Source organism: Pelodiscus sinensis, chromosome 4 (genome assembly GCF_049634645.1).
Source record: "Pelodiscus sinensis isolate JC-2024 chromosome 4, ASM4963464v1, whole genome shotgun sequence".
Lineage (NCBI taxonomy): Eukaryota > Metazoa > Chordata > Testudines > Trionychidae > Pelodiscus > Pelodiscus sinensis.
Genome location: NC_134714.1, coordinates 82,517,897 through 82,538,641, shown reverse-complemented (window position 1 = coordinate 82,538,641; position 20,745 = coordinate 82,517,897). Strand labels below are relative to the sequence as shown.

Here is a 20,745-nt window from a genome sequence, read left to right as displayed (position 1 = left end):
ATATTGTAGTTCACAGCTGACTGTTTCTCTCATTCATCCATGTCCAGTCATGAAAAAACCCAGTGGGTTGTGTTATAACAACAACTAAGTCCATCACTCACATAACACAATTCCACATCCTTGTATGCCTATCTCCCCTCATCCCTGAGCACCACCTTGTGACTGGGTACCCTATCGCCAGAATTACTGCCTCACTTCCCTTCTCATGCCCCTAAGAACCATAAGACATGCTTTCTTACCTCCTTGTGGCTCATTTATTAGAAAAACATTATGCAAATAATCCATAACAAAAGTTCCAATGCGTGGTCTTTTTGTCACCCACAACACAAATAGTCCTTAAATCTATGACATCTAATCCACCAACATAGCATATACTACACTCCAGTATCTTCCATCATATGTGGTCTCTTATTTGCTCCTCTCCTGTCTTTGTGCCAGGGTGGCCACCCTGGTTCCTGGGGCAGCAGTACAACCCTATTCTTTCTAGCAAGAACACACACGCTCATCCTCACTGCTAGAAGTTCATCCTCATCAAGGGTGCATCTATCACGCTTCCTCCCACCCCAGTTACATTAACTTCTTCTCTCAGATAGGTCATCAACTGGATCCTTCCACTGCTCCCCTGGCTCTCAGCTCTCCAGTATGGAAACATCAGGAGTTAAACCCTATCCACTACTACCTTCTGTCCAGCACACGGCTCTGGCTTACCAACTTGGAAATCAGCAAGCAACTCCCTTTGCTGTCTTCAGCTTTTGTCAGCTTTTCCCATAAACTTCACATGGCTTCCTTCAGGGACAGCCTCCTTCTCCATTTCTCCTTGATCCTATATAGCCCCAGATACTGCCCCAGATACCTGGACAGAATGAGAGCATTAGTACTAGCACAGGGTGCTGGACTTGCTTCATTTAAAGGGGCCAGTGAGCCTGACACAGCCTCCATTAGCTTCCAGGGCAGAGAGTTGACCCCTATTGTGGAGCATCATTTATAAAATTTCTTTTTTCACATGAAATTCACAGAATGTTAATCTGCTTTTCTAAGGAGCTTCAGGGGATAGCCGAGTTAGTCTGTTACAGACAAAAAACAGCAGAAAAAAAGTTCTACCAGACCATTTGCTTGCTGGGTTTTTTTCTTCTTTTTTAAGGAAATTGTCTGTTCCATGTTGTCTAATAAGGAGATATAAAGCACTGCCCAGGTGTGCTGACTTCTGCCTGATCAGAGGTCCTCAGTGATGCAAGTCTCCTCAGGGTAAGAAGCTGAAACACAGGAAGCTGCCATAAATTGTCATCTGCTGGCATCCCTGAGGCGGGTCTAGGGGAACAGTTGAAGCCGTTGAAACAGTTGAAGCTGGCTGCAGAGGGTTTGCAAGCAGGACAGCTGGGAGATGGGTTTAAGGGCCTGAAGCTGCTTGGAAAGTTAATTTAAAGTGCAGGCATTCAGCTGAAACATTTTCAGTTTCACCTGATCCTCTTTCCAAAGGTGGACAACTTGCTGAAAAATAGCACCATTTTGGATGTTAATAATGGGTTGCCCATTGTCAGGGTAATATGCCAGTTGCTATCCTGTGTAAATGTTGTTTTAACAACCAAACAAAGTTTAGCATCAAAATGCCATTTAGAAAACTGATTTTTTCCCTCAGCCGTTTGTTAACAGTTTATAAGGTTCACAGTGATGCTTGTGTGAAAGGTGTTAAAAAGCTACAAATGGTGATGGGCAGAACTACTACTTCAAGATCTTTCCATTTAGTTCTGTCCTTCCCAGCACCCAACAGCATTTCTCTGCTTGTGGATTTGAAGAATGCTTTAAATTCTCAGGTGCATGGCGTTTCAGGATTTCAACATTGTTTTATCAATTTGTACAGGGCTAAGTTTGATCTTAGTCCATTCCCTGTGGAGGCAGAGGTCCATTGTATCCAAACACCCTTAGAGTTAGCACTAATTTTCCCTCTTTATGGCAGTCTCGGCAGAGAGAGCAAGGACTGAATAGGCCATTGAAAATGAATTGCCCTCTCATCCTGTAACATAGCAGGACTCACCACTGCAGCACCTCCTGCTGGTCACTCTGGGAATTAGCTCTTCAGCTCTGGAGCACCAGCATTGGCTGGTGTGTTATCCACTGTTACCTATTTTTCCTCCATTTCTGTGTGAGGACCCACGTCCCTCCCAGACCCTGGTGTCCTCGCCTCTGGGTATTGCCCTACTACAGTGCCCCCACACTCTGGCTAAGTCTACACTGGCGAGTTCTTGCGCAAGAACACATCCACACTGCCATGTGCTGTTTGCTTGGCAGTATGGACGCTCTCTTGTGCAAGAAACCTCTGATGGCCATTTTAGCTATAGGAGTTTCTTGTGCAAGAAACCCCTGCCGCGCATCCACACTGCCCTCTTGCGCAAGAGCTCTTGCACAAGAGGGCTTACACTTGTTAGAAAAGAGCGTAGCTCTTGCGCAAGAAGCCCTGTCTTCCAATGCCATACTGTAAATCTTCTTGCGCAAGAGTTGGCAGGCAGTGTGGACGCTCTGCGGGTTCTTGCGCAAGAATGGCCATTCTTGCATAAGAACCTGCCAGTGTAGACATAGCCTCTGAGTCCACCCCCTCTGGGAACTCCCAGCCCCCTATGCCCACCTTGCCTCAGTGACCCACTTCCAGTTTTCATCTATCCCCTGCCACAGGGGCAAACTGAAATGGCTACTCATCATTGGCAAGGGGGTGTGCACCTACTGCCTTTACCTACTCTGGCTTCCTCTTTGCAGCCCTAGTATCCTCAGGCCTTGTTTCAGGCCCTGCAGCCTGGGAACTTGCCTGACCAGAACTTCGCCAGCTGTGCCTGCCTTTCCCCAGCCCTGCTCTGTATCAAGAAACCTCTAGCTTCCTTGGCAGCTAGATCCCTCCTGCTCCCCAACTGAAGCAACAGTGAGTCTGTGGGTATGTCTAGACTACATGGCTCTGTAGACGGAGCCATGTAAATTAGTTTACTCGGCATAGTCAAAGAGGTGGGGATTTAAATAATCCCTGCTTCATTAAAATAAAAATGGCTGCCACACTGTGCCGACGATCAGCTGATCCGGCACAGCGCGGCAATCTAGACGCGGTGCGGTCGACAAAGGAAGCCTTTGTGGACCGCTCCGGTAAACTTCATTTCATGAGGCATACCGGAGCAGTATGATCAGCTGATCGTCGGCACAGTGTGGTGGCTATTTTTATTTTAACGAAGCAGGGATTATTTAAATCCCCGCTTCTTTGACTATGTCGAATAAACTACTTTACATGGCTCAGTCGATGGAGCCATGTAGTCTAGACGTAGCCTGTATTTCTCCTCCCTGTCAGGAGCCTTCATTTATACTCCTCTCCGCTGGGCCCTAATTGGCTAATACCTGCCACATCTGCTGGCTCCACCACTCGAGCCCCTTCCCAGGATTGAGTTTTAACCCTTACAGGGCCAGTGCCAGGCAGATGCCCCATCTCACATCCCAAGAGGGACTCTCTGCAAGGCAGAGGTGGGGCAGGCAAGGCAGTAGAGGAAGCAGAAGCTGCTGCTGCTCATGTTCTATTCTATTCTTTTCTGCGCTGTTGACATGTCTGTGTGTTACACACATCAGTGCAGTGCCTGAGAGCCTTCCACCATTAAGCAATGTGACCACACATCTTTCACATTCTGTTTGCTCTTTCATCCTCTGCTCAGAGGGCGATGTGTGTGCAATGAAGTGTCGTGTTTTGGTAGGATTTTTTTAAACAATATAGATACAGGATAGGTGTGTGTGTTAGAGAAGGCAGCTCAGACAAACATGCTTGTACTTGGAGAGGAGGATGCTGAGGTTTGTGATGGTCCTTGGTTCCTGGGGAAGTTCATGCCACAGTCTTGGGCTGCTGGCTCCTGAAAAAATTCTGTCTCCCCATAGACTTGCTTTGCCCTTATTGTAGAGAGTTCATTATGCCGATCCCTAGGACTGTTAGATTGGCACCTTTCATCAACCACACCATTAACTTCAAGTAAGTAAACCCAACCCAGGACCCCCCCCGCCCAAAGAATTAACCCCCCAGCCATCCCAAGCCCTGCTAAAGAGCTGATCCAACATTAGGAGTACTTTCTGGGTTAGCCTGCAGGGCCCACCCCCTTCTGCTGACGTCTTCCTTGTATCACACATCAGATTTTTCCCAGTGGAGCGGGAGAACAAGCTTCAATGAAAACTGCCTGTTTGCGGCTTGAAAGGGATTGCAGGCACCACAGCCACTACTACTTCTGCTTTTGCCTGCCTGGCCAGGAGCAGAAAACCTGAAACTCCATCATCAGCTGGAAGAGGCAGCATCATTGCCTAGCAAACCTGGGATAATGTATTTCTCTCTTCAGAGTCATTTCTTTTCCCTGCTTGAAAGAGAATGAAACCAGCCTAAACTCTGAAAGGGACTGAATGAAATACACGCTGCTGGAGCAGAAGAATTCTTGTGTAATATCTGTGCAGCTTGAGACAATGGTTTTGTCTGTCCCAGTTATAGCTCTGGGTGCCACCTTGGGGACTGCAACAAGCATCCTTGCCCTGTGCGGTATTACCTGCCTGTGCAAATGCAGGCAACCTAGGAAAGGACTTGAAAAGGACCAAGAGACGGACACTGAAAATGCGAAGTCCAGTATGCTTCAGCCAGTCCAGCAGGTAAACCTCCTTCTCTAATTTACTCTGCCACTTTTCCTTAAAGTGCAGATGGCAGGCATGCATATGCCATGCCAGACGGTGGTGGGTGATTTATGACATCCTATTTGTTTGTCGGATTCAGGATGTAGCAGCCTTTCAGTGGGGGAAGGGGAAACTCAGGTGACCTGGAAAAAAAAAAGCAACAGTCAGCTGTCATTTTAAAGAGACAATACAGAAAAGAAGATTTGAAATTCTACTTGAATTGCCAGGCTAGATCGCAAGGGAAATCATTTGGCTAGAACAGAAACCTAGGCGCCACTAAGGTACAATAATAGTTGCATGCAGAGAAGCAGAATGCCAATAGTATTGGATTTTTTATAATCTCTCTTCACACACACATATACCTCTGGCTACTGCAGTATAGGTGGAAAGGCTTCTGTGTAAACATCTGGTTAATTACAAAAACAGTGCTCCATGTGTGAAACAGATTAAGTTTTTAGGAAAGTTAAACTGTGAGGTTAAAAGAAGATATATAATATAAATCTAGTAACAACCTTAACTGTGGAGTCTACTCTCGCATCATACCTACTGTGACCTGTTTTTTCTTTTCCTTACTAGAACATAGGTTTCAAAGTGCTGCAAATTCTAGACATCCCCTGTGAACTCACTCAATTGCTCAAAGAATTCAATCGATACAGGTGCAGAGGGACTGGCTGGCTGGATCCAACTGACAGTCAGTCCATTTACACCTGTGTTCTGTCAGTGGCCAGTGCCAGATGCATCAAGCAGTGAAGTGTGACACGTCCCTGCTGTACCTAACAATGGAATACTCAATGCTGTACCTTGAGGAGATTTGTTTTTCAGAACTTTTTTTTCCCTTGGCTGATTATGACCTTAGGTCTGAAACACAAAGCTGATGGTCACTGAAAGTTTTAGCTTAGCTCATGTTTCTGTAGATGCTGTTCTCATTTATATGGGTCAAATGAAATTTTTCCCTTCTTACTATGCCTTAATTTTCCCCAATCATATGCTACATAGGCCAGTTCCAAAGCTGATGATACATTATATAACAAAGTCTTTATTCACTTGCCTTTAAATTACATGCACTGCTTTGTTATTTTTGCATTATTGAAAGCTGCCGTGGGAGTCCTAATTGGCTTTCTCTGTGCCATTCAGTAGTGCATACTCAATCCCTCCATAATGGGCACTCTTTTTCTTTCCAAAGTAAATAGACCTAGTCTTACCATATTTCTCCTGCAGTTGTTTTGAGACAAGATGGCCAAAGGTGATTATTTACAGTGTTGTGGCCATGTTGGCCCCAGGATGTAAGCCAGACAAGGTGGGTGGGGTAATATCTTTTGTTGAACTGACTTCTATTGGTGAAAGATACATGCTTTCACGCTACACAGAACTCTTTGTCAAGTTACCTGGCTCTGTGTAGCTCAAAAGTTTGTCTCTTTCACCAAATGGTAGTCAATCCAATAAACAACACTACCTCATCCACCTTGTGTCTCAGAGCTGATTATAACATCTGTGGAATTCGCATCTAATAGCACAGTGGTTCCCAAACTTTTTGGCATCACACCCCCTTTTTGATTTTTGAGGAAACCTTCACATCCCCTCCACCCCACAAAAAAATAGCAGCAAAACTTGTTGACCAAAAAAAAAAAAAAAAAGTTGCCCTTTTAAGAACAGAGCAGGCATTGCCCTTTTAAGGTGGCCATTTTAAAGTCTGCCCAGGATGCTCCATCCTCCTTCCGCCCCAGCCAGCCCGAGCTGCACATGTTCTGGCGGATGCCCGAGCCAGGAAAAACAGAAAATACTGGACATTCCCTTCCATGGTATTTTCTGAATTTTTTCACCGGATGTAGCAGGCTCTTTGGTGGGGATGGGGTTGCCAGATGGTAAAACAAAAAATACCAAACACCCCCCTCTCCCCTCCCCCCAAAAACCACCGGGAAACATTCTGTCAAGGGAAAAAAAAGGAGACACCAAAGTTGTTAAGCAAAAAAAAGCCCCCAGAACAGAATTGTCGAGCCTTTAAAAAAGGAGGCTGCCCATTTAAGATGGCCGCCATCTTGGGGGGCATTTTTAAAACCCCGCAGCTCTGACCCACTAAGCACATGGAAGCTTAGGGCCAGAGGGGAGCTGGCCGAGGGACGGGGGCCGTTTGGAGGGGCGCAAGAGCGGCTTCGTGAGCCCATTTTGGGGGGCAAGAGCCATATGTGGCTTGCGAGCTACGGGTTGGCTACGGCTGGTGTTGAGGGAGGCATCATGTGGCCAGCTCCTGGGTCTCTGATGGTTACATGGGCCAAAGCAGCGTGCGCTCCACTCCCATCCCAGCCCGGTGCCTCCCTAGCGTGGTGCCCAGCAAGTGCCTCCTCCTGCCTGCCCCCCCTTTGCTAGACTCTGCTGTGCTCACTTCCCCACCCCCGCCAGATGCAGAAGGGGAAAATTGTCCCTGCTGGGCTTCCATTGGAGGGAAACAGGAAATACCGGACATTTCACATGTCTGGTATTGCCTGTTTTTTTTTACTGGATGGAGCTCGCAAATACCGGACTGTCCAGGTGAATATCGGACACCTGGCAACCCTAGTTTGGGGGGGGCTATGGGAGAGGGGCTGAGTCACCTCGCAGCCCCCCTCAAATTTCTTCATGCTGCCCCCCCAGTTTGGGAATCTATGCACCAGAAGAGTTTCCCTAACATACCTGAGTCTTTTGAGCTCTCCCCTAGGTATTGGGTTGATCTTTACTGAGCTTAACTCTTTCCCCCCAAGACACTGAAGCTCCTTCTGAATCCTTCAGTGAATAGAGCTGCAGGAACATTTTAAAGAATGGGGGTGCTGACATCTCCCCCTTCCACCTATCCTGCCCCCTCCTCCAGTGAGGCCAGGAGCAAAGCCCTGGTGTGTGGGGCAGCAGCCGGGACCTGGGGCATGGGGCTGGCAGTAAAGGCCCCAGCATGTGGGGCCAAAGCAGAGCCCTCGGGGGTACAGGGCTGGCAGCTGGAACCCCAGGCCTGAAGTCAGCCCCCGGAGCACAAGGCAGTAGGGGGGTCCTTAGTGCAGGACTTACAGCAGAGCCTGCAGCATGTGGGAAGGCATCTGGAATCCTGGCTGCTAGACCAGGAACCCAGGAGTGCTGCAGCACCCCCCACACGCCTAGTCCCCACACCTATGTCAGTGAGGAGGGAAGAGGGTGTTTTCCCATGTAGATTTCATAAAATTATAGAACCATAGACCTGGAAGAAACCTTAGAAGACCATCAAGTCCAGCCCCCTGCCCAAGGCAGGACCAATCCCAACTAAATCAACCCAGCCAGGCCTTTGTCAAGCCGAGACTTGGGTTGGAGACTCCACTACTTCCCTAGGTAACCCATTCCAGTGCTTCAGCACCCTCCCAGTGAAATAGTTTTTATTAATATCCAACCTGGACGTCTCCCACCACAACTTGAGACCATTGTTCCTTGTTCTGCCATCCGTCACTACTGTGAACAGCTTTTCTCCATTCTCTTTGGAACCTCCCTTCAGGAAGTTGAAGGCTGCTATCAAATCCCCTTTCACTCTTCTCTTCTGCAGACTCAATAGACCCAACTCCCTCAGTCTCTCCTTGTAGGTCATATGCTCCAGCCCCCTAATCATTTTGATTGCCATCTGCTGGTCCCTCTCCAATGCATCCACATCCTTTCTGTAGTGGGGGGCCCAGAACTGGACCCAATACAGATACTCCAGATATGGCCTCACCAGAGCCAAGTAAAGAGGAATAATCACATCTCTGGATCGACTGGCAATGCTCCTCTTAATGCAACCTAATATGCCATTAGCCTTCTTGGCTATAAGGGCATTCTGTTGACTCATGTCCAGCTTCTCATCCACTGTAATCCCCAGGTCCTTTTCTACAGAACTGCTACATAGCCAGTTGGTTCCCAGCCTGTAACAGTGCTTGGGATTCTTCCATCCCAAGTGCAGGACTCTACATTTGTCCTTGTTGAACCTCATCAGATTTCTTGTGGCCCAATCCTCCAATTTGTTTAAGTCACTCTGGACTCTATCCCTGCCCTCCAGCATATCTACCTCTCCCCTTAGCTTAGTGTCATCCACAAACTTGCTGAGGGTGGAATCCATCCCCTCATCCTGGTCATTTGCCTGTAATTATTTTGAATTTCCCCTGCCAATGTGTTTTCCAGTTTCCTAGGTCCTCCTCTGGTTTCTCGGTAGCTTTGGCTAACCTAATAGATGATTAACTACTGATATTTCTAGTTTAGTCTATGAGCCAATACGATGCAACAAGCCTGAGATTTTCAAAGTGTACAGTTAAAAATGAATGGGAACTGGGTGCCTAAGCCCCAAGGCAATTTTGAAAGATTTCATTCCAAACCCTTATTGTGCATCACCTTTCACCTGTTTCCTGGACCATTAATATATCCAGCAGCACTATCCACAGAGCACTCCATTATCAATGTCTTCCCACAGAAACAATTTCTTTTCCAACTCTACTTTTTATTGTTTAGCTCCAAACCAAGTTTTAATCCTTCATACGATTTCACCCTTGGAGTAACCAACTTTCCTTAATAGTGTTTTGAAGAGCCTATGGAAAGTGTTAATGCATTTCTGCAGCTTCTCCCTCAGGAACGCAGCCTGCAAACTGCTAAGCATACAGATATGTCACTGAAGTCACACTGTGCTCAGGTGCTCAGAACCTCAGAGGTTCAGGCTCCTGTCATATTTATTAATTCAACAAAGCTTGCAATATTTTAATATAGTACATGACCAATATCTTGTTCAATTATTCACCCAGCTCTTGGTACAACATAAGACTCCTCCTAGTGCTCCAGGGTAATAGTGTTTTGACCATGTTCATTATTAGGGTTAATATTTTAGGCCTGCTGCAACTGAAATTGCTGGTATGTTTTTGCAAGAATTCCAGAAAAATGGTGTCTGCGAGATGAACAGAGCGTTCTGTCACTCAAAGTGCAAAATGTCCCTATTTCCCATATTCCATATGTTTGCTTGTTTTTTCCAAATTAAAAGGAACCCATTGCCAGGAACATACACTCCCTAAAATGTCTCAGATTTTAAAGTACTCCATATTCACTTTAAAGATTAATCTCAAATCTAGTTTTATGTCTGTGAAGTGCAGTACATCATCCATGTCTGTTATTATCAACAATTCTGTCTTTTTTTGGGGGGGAGGGGAGCGGAACCCAGGAATCCACTAACAGAAAGCTACTTTATTACACTGTATGTCCTAGCCAGTGCTTGGAACAATTAATTATTGAGGCTTGTCAATATCAGGAGATTCTGAGACAGAGATGACAAAGACAGAAGAAGCTAGACTATATTCAGAGGCATAGCGAGGATGTTATGTGCCTGGGAGCAAAGGCAAAATTTGCGCCCCCCCCCCCCACCATGTGGCAGGGCCCTGAACCTGACACATGGCTGAGCCTGACCCTGGGAGGAGAGAGGGGGAGCTTGTACTGCATCTTCTGCTGCCCCCTCCAGTTTGGGGCTGGGCCCCTACACGCACTAACCCACCGGTGGAGATGGAGGCAGGCTGGGCTGGGGATGGAGAGGTGGGAAGGAGGCTTCAGCCAGTGCTGGTGAGCAGAGGAGGAGCAGGCAAGCCGAGGGATGACAGGGGAAGTGGAGGGGAACTAAATTGGCACCCTGCTAGCATGGCACCCAGGGGCAACTGCCCCCCCATCCTCCCTCGCTACGCCACTGACTATATGGGATGTATATTGTTGCGTTGTTTGCTTTAATACTGATCTAATATGGTTTAACATGGAACTTTATCTACATGAAGTAGGATCTCTTAGGGTGTGTCAGCAGGATCTTCACGGGGCAGTTAGAGCACAACACATTACAGCGCTCTACAGATTACACCCCTTCAGTCCACTTTGCCAGTGCTGTGTAGACAAGCATGTTTACTATGTAGAAAAACCCCAAGATCCTTAGAGGCCCCTGTAAATAAGCTTTGGTCTTGTCCAAACATAAAGATGTATCTACAGAACAAGCAAAAGTAAGTGGCTTTTATATTGTCACATCGAACATGTCTCAGGTCATGGGACACAGTTACAACAGCAAGCTTGCATTGCTTGTGAGTCAGATACAAGATCAGCCAAGGAAATAATCAAGTTCAGGGTTTTAATGATGTCAAGGAGGGACACAGAAGGGTCAAGAGCAGCATCTTGTCTAATTTGGTCTCTCTCATTTTACACATAACTGACTGAACTCTCTTGCTCTTTGTTTTATTTAAGGCATTGCTGTTACAGTTTGATTTGTAAAAGGGACTTTCCATGGGCAAGACTAAGTACAAATATTAGTTGCCAGTGCTTGTGAAACAGCTGGCAGCATGAATAATAAACAGAAGCAGATGCAGTGGGGAAAAAGGGATGGATTGGTCCCCACTAGTTTGCCTATATCTCTCATTTCTAATTCTGTGGAGTAGACAGACTAACATATTATGTAAACCCAATGGAGCTGTTAGTTGTTATCTGCTGATGGATTTTCTGATTACGTGTCTGGCTTTTAGCAAACAAGGAAAGTGATGGAAATAACAATACTTAATATTTGTATGACATCTTTCATCTCAAAAGATCCTCAGTTGGTTTCACAGGATACCCATATACAAGACTACTCAAATGCTGCTGCCTCTGGTATGAAGTGCAGCTATTACAGACTACCCTTGGTATAAGAGTGAAGAGGACAAATTATTGGTCACAACCCCCAGGGCATGGGATGTTTAACGTCTGTGCAGAGCAACCAGGATCTTGTTTTTCAAGATATTGCCCAAAGACTTCTGCCTACCACACAAAACACACTTCATTTATTTTAGAAAGAGGAAAGTCTGATTTGATCATGCTGGGATTTGAACTTGTTATATCAGGTGTGTCAGAACTAGTGTTTAAAATCCATAAGGGTGAAGCCCCGCTCCCTCCTTTTTGCCAACAAGAGGCTTAACACTTACTGCCAGGGCTGACCCTCTGCAGAGGAATAATTTTCTCTCTAAGATTATAGACCAGAGGTCATAAAACTAGAGTGGAGAAAGCATTGATAATGGACTATAATGAACAATCCTGCCCTGGCTACTTGGGGAGAGGGAATCAATAACCGAATAGATCTCTTCTGTTGCTAATGGCTTTCACTTTCGGATTCTGTGGGCATTGCATGCGGAGTTGCGTTAAAAAACAAAATGCAACATTATTGTTGGTGTTTGTGCTTGTCTTTGAGGAAGGGAAATATTCCCTAAGGATGTGGAATTTGGGAGCAAAAGGCCCTAACTCAAGAGACTGCTTCTCCCAATGGCACTATCTGCATTCATTATTAATGCAAATCCAACTAATGGAAGAACATTAATTACAATTAAGAATATTGTCTTGCTCGCTCTTGTAGTCTAAATGTAAAATGAAATAGCTTGACAGTTAATGGGACAAGAGACCCTTTGACTGCAGCATGATCACAATAGAATAGTATTTTCCATTTCTCCAGCACCCTTCACACAAGATCCTCTAAACGCTTTAGGACCAGTAATGCAAATTGACCAGTGTTGCTCCTGCTCAGTCTGTTTTTCCCAGGGATAAATCCAAATATATGTTCACACAGACTGATTTCAATTCCACATAGCTGGAATTTGTATTTAGAGTGTAGATGGGGGTGGAATTCAATGTTCCATTGACAGATTTTCACTTGCCTCGTCTTCTCAATGAAGGGTCCCTATGTGGGTTGAATTCATTGCTGTGCTTTTTTCATTAGCCTTCTGTACTCTGTGTTGTTCCTTGCGAACCAGCATGGGATTGAAACTATAAAACAAACTCTGACCTATCAGACCAAAACGTCAGTCCATCTAATCAAGGAGCTTTTACTGTTAGACATATAAAGTAAAGGTTTATTGTGACTGTGAAGGGTCAATAATCAACAAATGGGAACGTTTCCCTTTGCTATTGCAAACAAACATCAGTTGAGGGGTGGGTTTGAAGAGGGACAGAGACTGAGAAACTAGGTAACAGGTTTGTGTAGGTGATCTTCTCATGGTAGATGCAGAGAGTTCAATGAGCCAAGTAACAATGACATCAGGAATGATTGGATGAATCATTTTTTCCCTTGATCTGGATCAGCTGGCCTTGGGTAAATTGGTGGCATTGGTCTAATCCAAGGGTTCTCACACTTCATTGAACCACGACCCCCTTCTGACAACAAAAATTACTACATGTCCCCAGGAAGGGAGGACCAAAGCCTGAGCCCTGTCACCCTGTGTGTTTGTGTGTGTGTGTGTGTGGGGAGGGGGGGGGGACAGGGCAGGGAGGCAAAGCCAAAACCTGAGCCTCACCTTCTGGGCAGGGGGAGGACCCCAAGAGCTTCAGCCCCATGCATGGAGCGTATGACCTGACCCCTGGCTTCAGAGCTGAAACCCTCAGGCTTCACTTTGGCCCACAGTGGTGTGACTCAGGCTTCAGCTTGGCCCCAGACCCAAGCATGTCTAACTCCAGCTCTGGCAACCCTATTAAAAAGGGGTTTGACCCGTATTTGAGAACCACTGTCCTGATAAAGAATAATGAAAAGAATTTTTATTTCAGTTCAGCATTAAGAAGACTACTGAACCCATCCAGCCTCGGACTCTCCTGAAGTTTCCCAACATCTATGGCCCAAAGCCAGTTGTGACCGCCTCAGAAATTGTTAACTATGTGGACTATGCCCTGAAGACAACTGAAGAGCCAGCCAGGGGAAAACAGGAATTTCTGGACCAGAACAGAATGAAGATCCAAGTCAATGAGGAGTTATTTGTTCTCCCTCAGAATGGTAGGAGAAGTTCTAAGTCCAATGGAACCATTTCCTATTCATACTGGTGACCATTGCTCCAATGCCCGGGTGTCTGATAAGCAACATAGGACTTGTACACAGGATTTAAGTGGAGTTATCATCAGAACAGTAGATGTAAAAATGACCATGGGGGGAACTTCATAGTTCTTGTCTCTCAATGATCCCAGCACAAACGTGCTCAGTTTACAAATTACCTGAGGCTTGCTTGGTCCACCATCATTTCAAGTGTGGTTGGTCAAGATATAGTAGCGATGGAGCCCATCATGGGGTTCCAGTAGTATACATACACCAGAGCTTTGAATAATTTTAAATCCAGGCTCCTCTGGCCTTAGAGAGTCTAATTTTAACTGTTTGCGTCTGGCAGCATCCCATGCTTGTGATGGGTCTGTGCCCATATTGATTTTACCTCCTGAGCTGTCTTTTTAACAGCACAATTGATCCTGGTGGATATAACATTAATACAGTCTTCCTGGGGATTTTCCAGTGGGCATGGTGCACTCTGTGCATGGTATATGTAGAGATTTATTTTTAACTTGAAAAATCGTTTGCCGTACTTGATAGTTTCTCTGTCTCTTTCTGGGCAGGGAGGGCCACTCTCCCAACCCTTCCTCATTGGGAATGAAGGGGGAGGTGAGCATATAAGCATCATCCTAAAGTATCAGAAGAAAGGCAATAGGATTGGGCTGCTAAAGCAAGAAGGCTGCACATAGCCTGGCCTCAGAGCTTGAGGTGTGGGCATCAGTGCACTAACCTCTGTGCACGAACAACTCCAAAAGTGCTCTGGCTTCCTGCTGTGCCTGCTATCAAAAAACGAGTGTTGTTGAAATAAAACAAGAACTGTTTGCTTTCTCCTCTATAGACCAGGTCATATTGATTTTGATTCCGACTGGCATTTGCTTGGGGGACTAAGTTCCAGCTCCCTACCATTTCTGCTTCTTGGGAATTTGTGCCAAAATGATACTGCAGACAAAAGTATCTCTCAATAAAATATGGTGGCTTCCTTTTTCGGTCCTTCTTGTGCTTTTCTTGAGGTAGTTAACCTAATATATACCCCCTTCCAAATTCTTGTAAGAAAAACAGTCTTTCAGTCTACCACTTTCTACCTAGTCAGGCACTGTGGTAATTAATATAACAGTGGCTTTCTGTGTGGAAAAGAATATCTTGAATTCTTTCCAATAGTTTTAGTAAAATTTGTTAGTCTTGTAAGTAGGATCAGAGTCCACTCTGAAATCTTTACCCCACTCCCCCCCAAACATACAGTCTAATTCAGAGACTATGTGAAAAAGCAGGAACATGAATAGTTGTCACCTTGGTGGGTAATGGAATGAACAGTCATAGCTGGCTTCCTAAAACCCAGGTAGTACACAGAAAGTGAAATCTGTCCACATCTGGAAGGAGGTGGAAGTGGAGAAGGGTAGAGCTACAGAACAGTGTGAAGCCAAGTGGTGAATTTGGGTTGATGAATAATGAAGTCTTGCTAACAGAGTAACTTCAGTTCCAGGTGCAGTAAAGGACGTGTGTGTCACAGAGCACCTGAACCCCGAAAAAGCAGCCAGCTGTAACCAGGTCCCCGAACTCCACTATTCCCTTGGGTATGATCGACAGAAAGCCGAGCTATGCGTGGCCTTTCTTGAAGGTAAGTGTCTCCCCACCCTGCCTATTTTATATAAACAATCCTTTATTTGAAAGATACACAATATATTCGGACTCTAAAAATCTTTCATCTCCCACATAATCATCAATATGTTCCTGCAAAATGGAGGGATGTTTCATTGGCTATAAGGCTTTCAAACTAGAAGTGCCAAGAGCTGTCACTGCTTGAAAAGACTGTACCATGGTTTAACCGCTAGAGCAGCAACTTGTGTTGCTCAAAGGCAGTAGGAGGGAATCAAAAGGTGTTCATCCTATTCTGCCCTTGTTAGAGGTGGCCAGATAAGGATCCCCCACTCTTACTGTTATTTTTAGGAAATGACAGTCTCAACATTCCCCTCCTCCTCCCACCTCTCCAGCCAACAACTTTTTTCTTTTTTGGTTACCCCTTCTGTCTGATCTTGTAATGCAGGGGTTTTCAAACTCTGGGTTACGACCCAGTACTGGGTTGTGGAATGCCAGGCACTGGGGCACATTGCTACAGGAGCATCAGGTGACCAGTGGGGGTGCTACCTGTTCTGGCACTGCAGACTGCTGTGCCCTAGAAGTGGCCGGCAGGAGGCCCGGCTCCTAAGTGTGTGTGTTGTGGGGAGAGCACACAGAGCTCCACACACTGCCCCTGTCCCGAGCACTAGCCCTGCACTCCCATTGACTAGGAACCTGCTGCTGGCTGCTTCTGGGTGCAGCATGGTCTGTAGTGCCAGGAGAGGCAGGACGCCTACCTTAGCACCCCCGCTGCACCACTGACCAGGAGCCACTCAAGGTAAACCCCTCCTCCTCCAGCCTTCCCCCACCAGCTGGAGCCCCCTCCCACGCCCCAAAGCTCACATCCTCAGGCCCACCCCGGAGCCCACATTCTAGTGAAATGATGTTCATTTGTGGTATCAACAATATTCTTCAACTGGGTCATGAGAAAAAAAGTTTGAAAATCGCTGCTGTAAAGGATGTAGGACAAACCTGCACCCAGATTTATGATTCACGTAAGTGGCAGGAAAATCTACAGAGCTTCCCGCCGCTAGGCTACCAAAAGAAATGTCACTCTGACATGACATATACCAACCGCTGGTGCAGGCCAAGTTGGAGGAAGAGATGGTTAAATCACATTCCTCATATATACTCTCTGGGTAGGGTAACTCCCTCCAGCTGAGCCTAGCCTAGTGACAAGACTCTCTGGCAATCTCACTAAGAACAAGCAGCTGGAGAGCTACTCACAGATAGGTCACTGTTAACCCTCTCCTTGCCAATTACAGTCCTTCTGGGAGCGTAGTTTCAGTTCCCCCAAATTCAGCCCAACTATCACCTTCCCAAGTATGCACTGAAGGGGAACTAAACTGCAGCCTCTGCACTGGGCAAGCTGCCAGCAACAAGCGCACAGCCCTCAGTTTCTTTCCAAGGTGGATGTGCGTGTTCAGTGAGTGCTCATTCACATGCTGTACTCTTCCTGTCTCCTCAGCAGGAGCTCTGCTCTCTTAATGAGACAGGGTCCCTTTGGGCAGTGTTTCCTGTACACTGGGCACTTATGCAGCTGCTCAGGCAGGACCAGCCCGAGCCATTCATGCGCCCTGGGCCGCAGGAGCGTGGTGCTGCCCCCGGGAGTGCGACACATGTGCGGCCCTGTCCCCAGGCGCCCGGTGCATGCATGGCCCCACTCCTAGGTGCCCAGCGCATGCGTGGCCCTTCCCCCAGGTGCCCGACACATGCGTGGCACCGCCCCGGACACGTGGTGCATGTGTGGTGCCGCCCCCGCCCGGCCCGGCAGCCCTGCGCAGCGCCCTCTACAATGAGGCACCCCGGGCGGTAGCCCACCTGGCCCATATCTTGGGCCGGCTTTGCGCTCAGGAGAAAGTCAAATGCCACCCAGCTGATTAGCAGAGCACTCACAGCTAGGTTCTTGTTGCACAGAAAACAATTATTCTACACATGTATGGAAACGATTAGAGGGAACATTGATCCTGGCTGTCAAAGATTTGTTTGCTCATAGTTGCCAAGCTAGTGGGCATCTCTCCATTGTCAGATAGGCACACTGACTTTTGCAGTCACAGAGAGGCCTTGTTTCCACAGGCTGAACCTCTCTGGTCCAGCATTCTCTGATTTGGCAATATCCATGGTCCGGCACAACTTTAAATAGCAAGATGTCCACTTATCATAGGTGTGGCCAAGTTTCCCGTGGTTCCATAAAAATTATTTACTGCCACCAATCCTGTCTCTTAGGGTATGTCTACACTACAAAGTTAGTTCGAACTAACGGACGTTAGTTCGAACTAACTTTAATAGGTGCTACACTAGCGCTCCGCTAGTTCGAATTTGAATCGAACTAGGGGAGCGCTTAGTTCGAACTAGGTAAACCTCATTTTACGAGGACTAACGCCTAGTTCGAACTAGCTAGCCCTTTAGTTCGAACTAGTGGGAGGCTAGCCCTTCCCAGGTTCCCCCTGGTGGCCTCTCTGGGCACAACCAGGAAAACTCTTCTCCTCTCCCCCAGCCCCGGGCCCTTAAAGGGGTAGACTCTGGCCAGACGGCACTTGAGACAGCCAGCCCTGCCAGGAGTCTCTGCCCCGAAGCAGTGGCCCCACCATGAGCCAGGCAGCCAGTGGGAGTGACATGTCCCCTGCCCAGTCCCCCAGCACCCAGGGGCCAGCCAGGGGCCGTAGACGGCGCGCGGCCTCCTGGACTAGTGCGGAGGTCATGGACCTCATTGAGGTTTGGGGGCAGGCCCCCAACGTCCATGATCTCCGCACTAGGAGGAGGAATGCGGCCGTCTATGGCCGCATAGCAGCCGCCATGGCCACCAGGGGACACAGGCGCACCCAGGAGCAGGTGCGCATTAAAATTAAAAAGCTGCGCCAGGCGTACGCCAGGGCCACCAGGGGTGACGCCACAGCAGGGGCTGCCACCTGCCCCTACTTCTCTGCCCTCAACCGACTCTTGGGGGGCAGGGCGGTCCGTGCCAGCCTGGGGGACAGCGAGCCGGGACTGGAGGGCCCTGACCCGGGCACACCGGAGGGGCCACCGCAGGATGTCCCAGCACCGGAGTCGGCAGGGTCGTCCAGGGAGACCGTACCGGGTAAGTAGTTTGAATTAAGTAGTTCGGGGGGGGAGGTGGCAGGGAGACCAGGGACCGCGCGCGTGGGCCATGCCTTCCACGGATCACGCAGACACCTGTACACGTGCGAGCACGTGCCATGCCACCCTTGGGCAGGTGGCTCCAGCTGCGTGACACCCAGGGGCCATTGCCCAATAGGCACATGCTTGTGCAAAGAGACGTGACATGCTCCCGACCCCGGGGCAGGACCCAGCAGGATGATTTCCCTTCACATGTCCCCTCTACACGGAGGCAGGGGACATCTCCCCTTTCCCCCCACCGCCCCGGCCACACTATACATGGCACAGGGACATGGGTGCGGTCTTGGGGCAGCTTCCAGTCCCGGGGAGAGCCAGACATCCTGACCATGGCCTCTGTACAAGCACAGCGGCTGTGACGGTGCAGGACATGGTCACCCTCACGTTGCGGAGTTGGGGAGGGGGCTGGGCATCATCCTCTGCGTCCCCAGGGAGAACTGACCCCTTCTCTTCTTTCTCTACAGCTGCACCAGCTGCTCGTGCAGGGCGCACCACCCCGCCTGGGACATGCTCCCGCACCCGCGGCCTGCTCCGGACTGCCAGCACGGAGCAGGAATACTGGGACCAGCACCTTGGGGCCCTGCAAGCCGTGCACCGCACACTGCGGTCCTGGATGCAGGAAGACCTGCAGGTCCGCCACGAGCTGCTGTCTGAGGTCCGAGGGCTGAGCACCAACCTGCAGCTCCTGCTGCAGAGCATGGTGCCCCGTGCTGATCCTGCACCAGCTGTCCCCCCAACTGCTGTCCCTCCTCCCACTCCTGCTCCCCCTCCCACCTCTCCCTCCTCAACCCCCACAACCTCTTCCTCAATGTCCACACCCCCCACCTCAACCTCCGCACCCTCCACCCCATCGCCCCGGGGACGCCGAGGCCCCCTCCCTCGCTGTACTGGGAGGCGGTCGGCCCGGCGAGACCCCCACCCCTGATCCTTCAGTTTCCCCACCCCCTCCTTTCCCTTGCTTCCCCCTTTCAGCTCCCTCCTCCCAGTTTTCCCCCTCCCCTCTCCCAGCCTCTCTCTTCCCCTCTCCCACCTCCTTTTCCCAGTTTCCCCGAGTTTTGTTAAATAAACAGAGTTTCTATTTTTGAACACATGTGTCCTTTATTTTGTACATCAATAAGAAGGGGGGCTAGGGAAGGGTAAGTGGAAGAAGGTGAGGGAGGAATGGGGCACGAGCCCCCGATGGGGAGGACTGGGCTGGCTCTGCGGGCTTCTGGGGGTGGAAGCTCTCCTGCAGCCCCCCGATTGTCCCCTCTCCCCAGATGGCAGCCTGCGGCAAGTGCAGCCGGTCTGATGGCCGAGTGGTGTGATGTGCCCAGTGTGGGTACTTCGGGCACTCCAAGCCAGGACTGGTTTGTAAGCGGGGCACCCCTGAGAACTGTCTGTCCGGGGTGGGGGTCGGGTCCCTTTAAGCACAGCCCTCGGCTAGCCTGAGACAGCATCTCCACGCTCTAAGTCCTCCTCTGATGCCCTGCCAGCACTGCTTCCGGCCATCCTTAAGCCCTGTTCAGAGTCCACTCAATGTGGACTTGCTAGTTCGAATTAGCAAAACGCTAGTTCGAACTAGTTTTTAGTTCTAGATGCGTTAGTTCGAACTAGCTTAGTTCGAATTAACTAATTCGAACTAAGTTAGTTCGAACTAGCGCTGTAGTGTAGACGTACCCTTAGTGTTCTGTGTTGTTATTTTGCTCTAATTGACCCCTACATGTTTTCCAGAGCCCAGTAAGCAGTGGAAGTGTTCGTAATGCTACTCAACAATATTGACCTCACATGGTTCTGCAAATTCTCTAGTTTGGCATTGGTCAGGTCCTGAGAATGCCAGATTAGAGGGGTTCAACCTGTACATTGCCTAGCTGAGGAGTAGAGTTGTTGCTGCAGTCAGGAGGGGTAATAGGTTCATTTGTCCCTGTTCATGAAACGTGTAAAATGATATTTTACGTCATTTTTTTTCATTTTAGTCCATTCAGTGAAATAAAAAATAGGAAAATTTGGGGCTGAATGCCAGAAGGAAAACTCTAACATTGAGAGCCATTGGACTGTGGAATGATCTCCCAAAGATGCCATTTCAAAAAAGACTAGACCAAATTGTTGGGAATGAACATTATGGACATACTATACTGGCCCTGCGGGATGGGCCAGATGAATTAAGTGGCCTTCTATACCTCTGTCTTCCATGATTGACCAATTCCCTGAAATATATTTTATATGAGACTCTCTTTCTGAAGGTAAATTAAAATCCCCCTGAACATTTCATGTTGTGTCTTCTCAGGTTACTAGTTCAGTGCCTTGGAATGGTGCATGTTTGCTTAAGTGTGCTGCAAAATCTCCCAGACAATAACAATATCCTTATGTAGTTGCTGAAGGACAATGACAAAATATTCTTGGACATTTTGAAGGCACATAAAATAACACAGGGCCCTGGACTTTAGTCTCTCCAGTGCTAGTTAGAAGAAAGAGCAGGCTTCAGCCACATCTTGGATGTCTGTGCATCCATTTCATTTTATGACTATTGTGAGACTGGCAAAGGTCCCACAGCC

General features: G+C 48.2%; 1 protein-coding gene across 1 annotated transcript in view; it reads left to right on the top strand.

The window, feature by feature from the left end:
* The first annotated feature begins 4,096 nt into the window (after positions 1-4,096).
* SYT13 (synaptotagmin 13) overlaps positions 4,097-20,745 on the top strand; it is a 28,753-nt gene continuing 12,104 nt past the window's right edge. Inside the window, exons 1-3 of the mRNA XM_006124494.4 lie at positions 4,097-4,644; positions 13,198-13,420; positions 14,937-15,077. Of these exons, the coding sequence (XP_006124556.2) occupies positions 4,405-4,644; positions 13,198-13,420; positions 14,937-15,077 (604 nt within the window). The 5' untranslated portion in view covers positions 4,097-4,404. The remainder of the gene's footprint in view (positions 4,645-13,197; positions 13,421-14,936; positions 15,078-20,745) is intronic.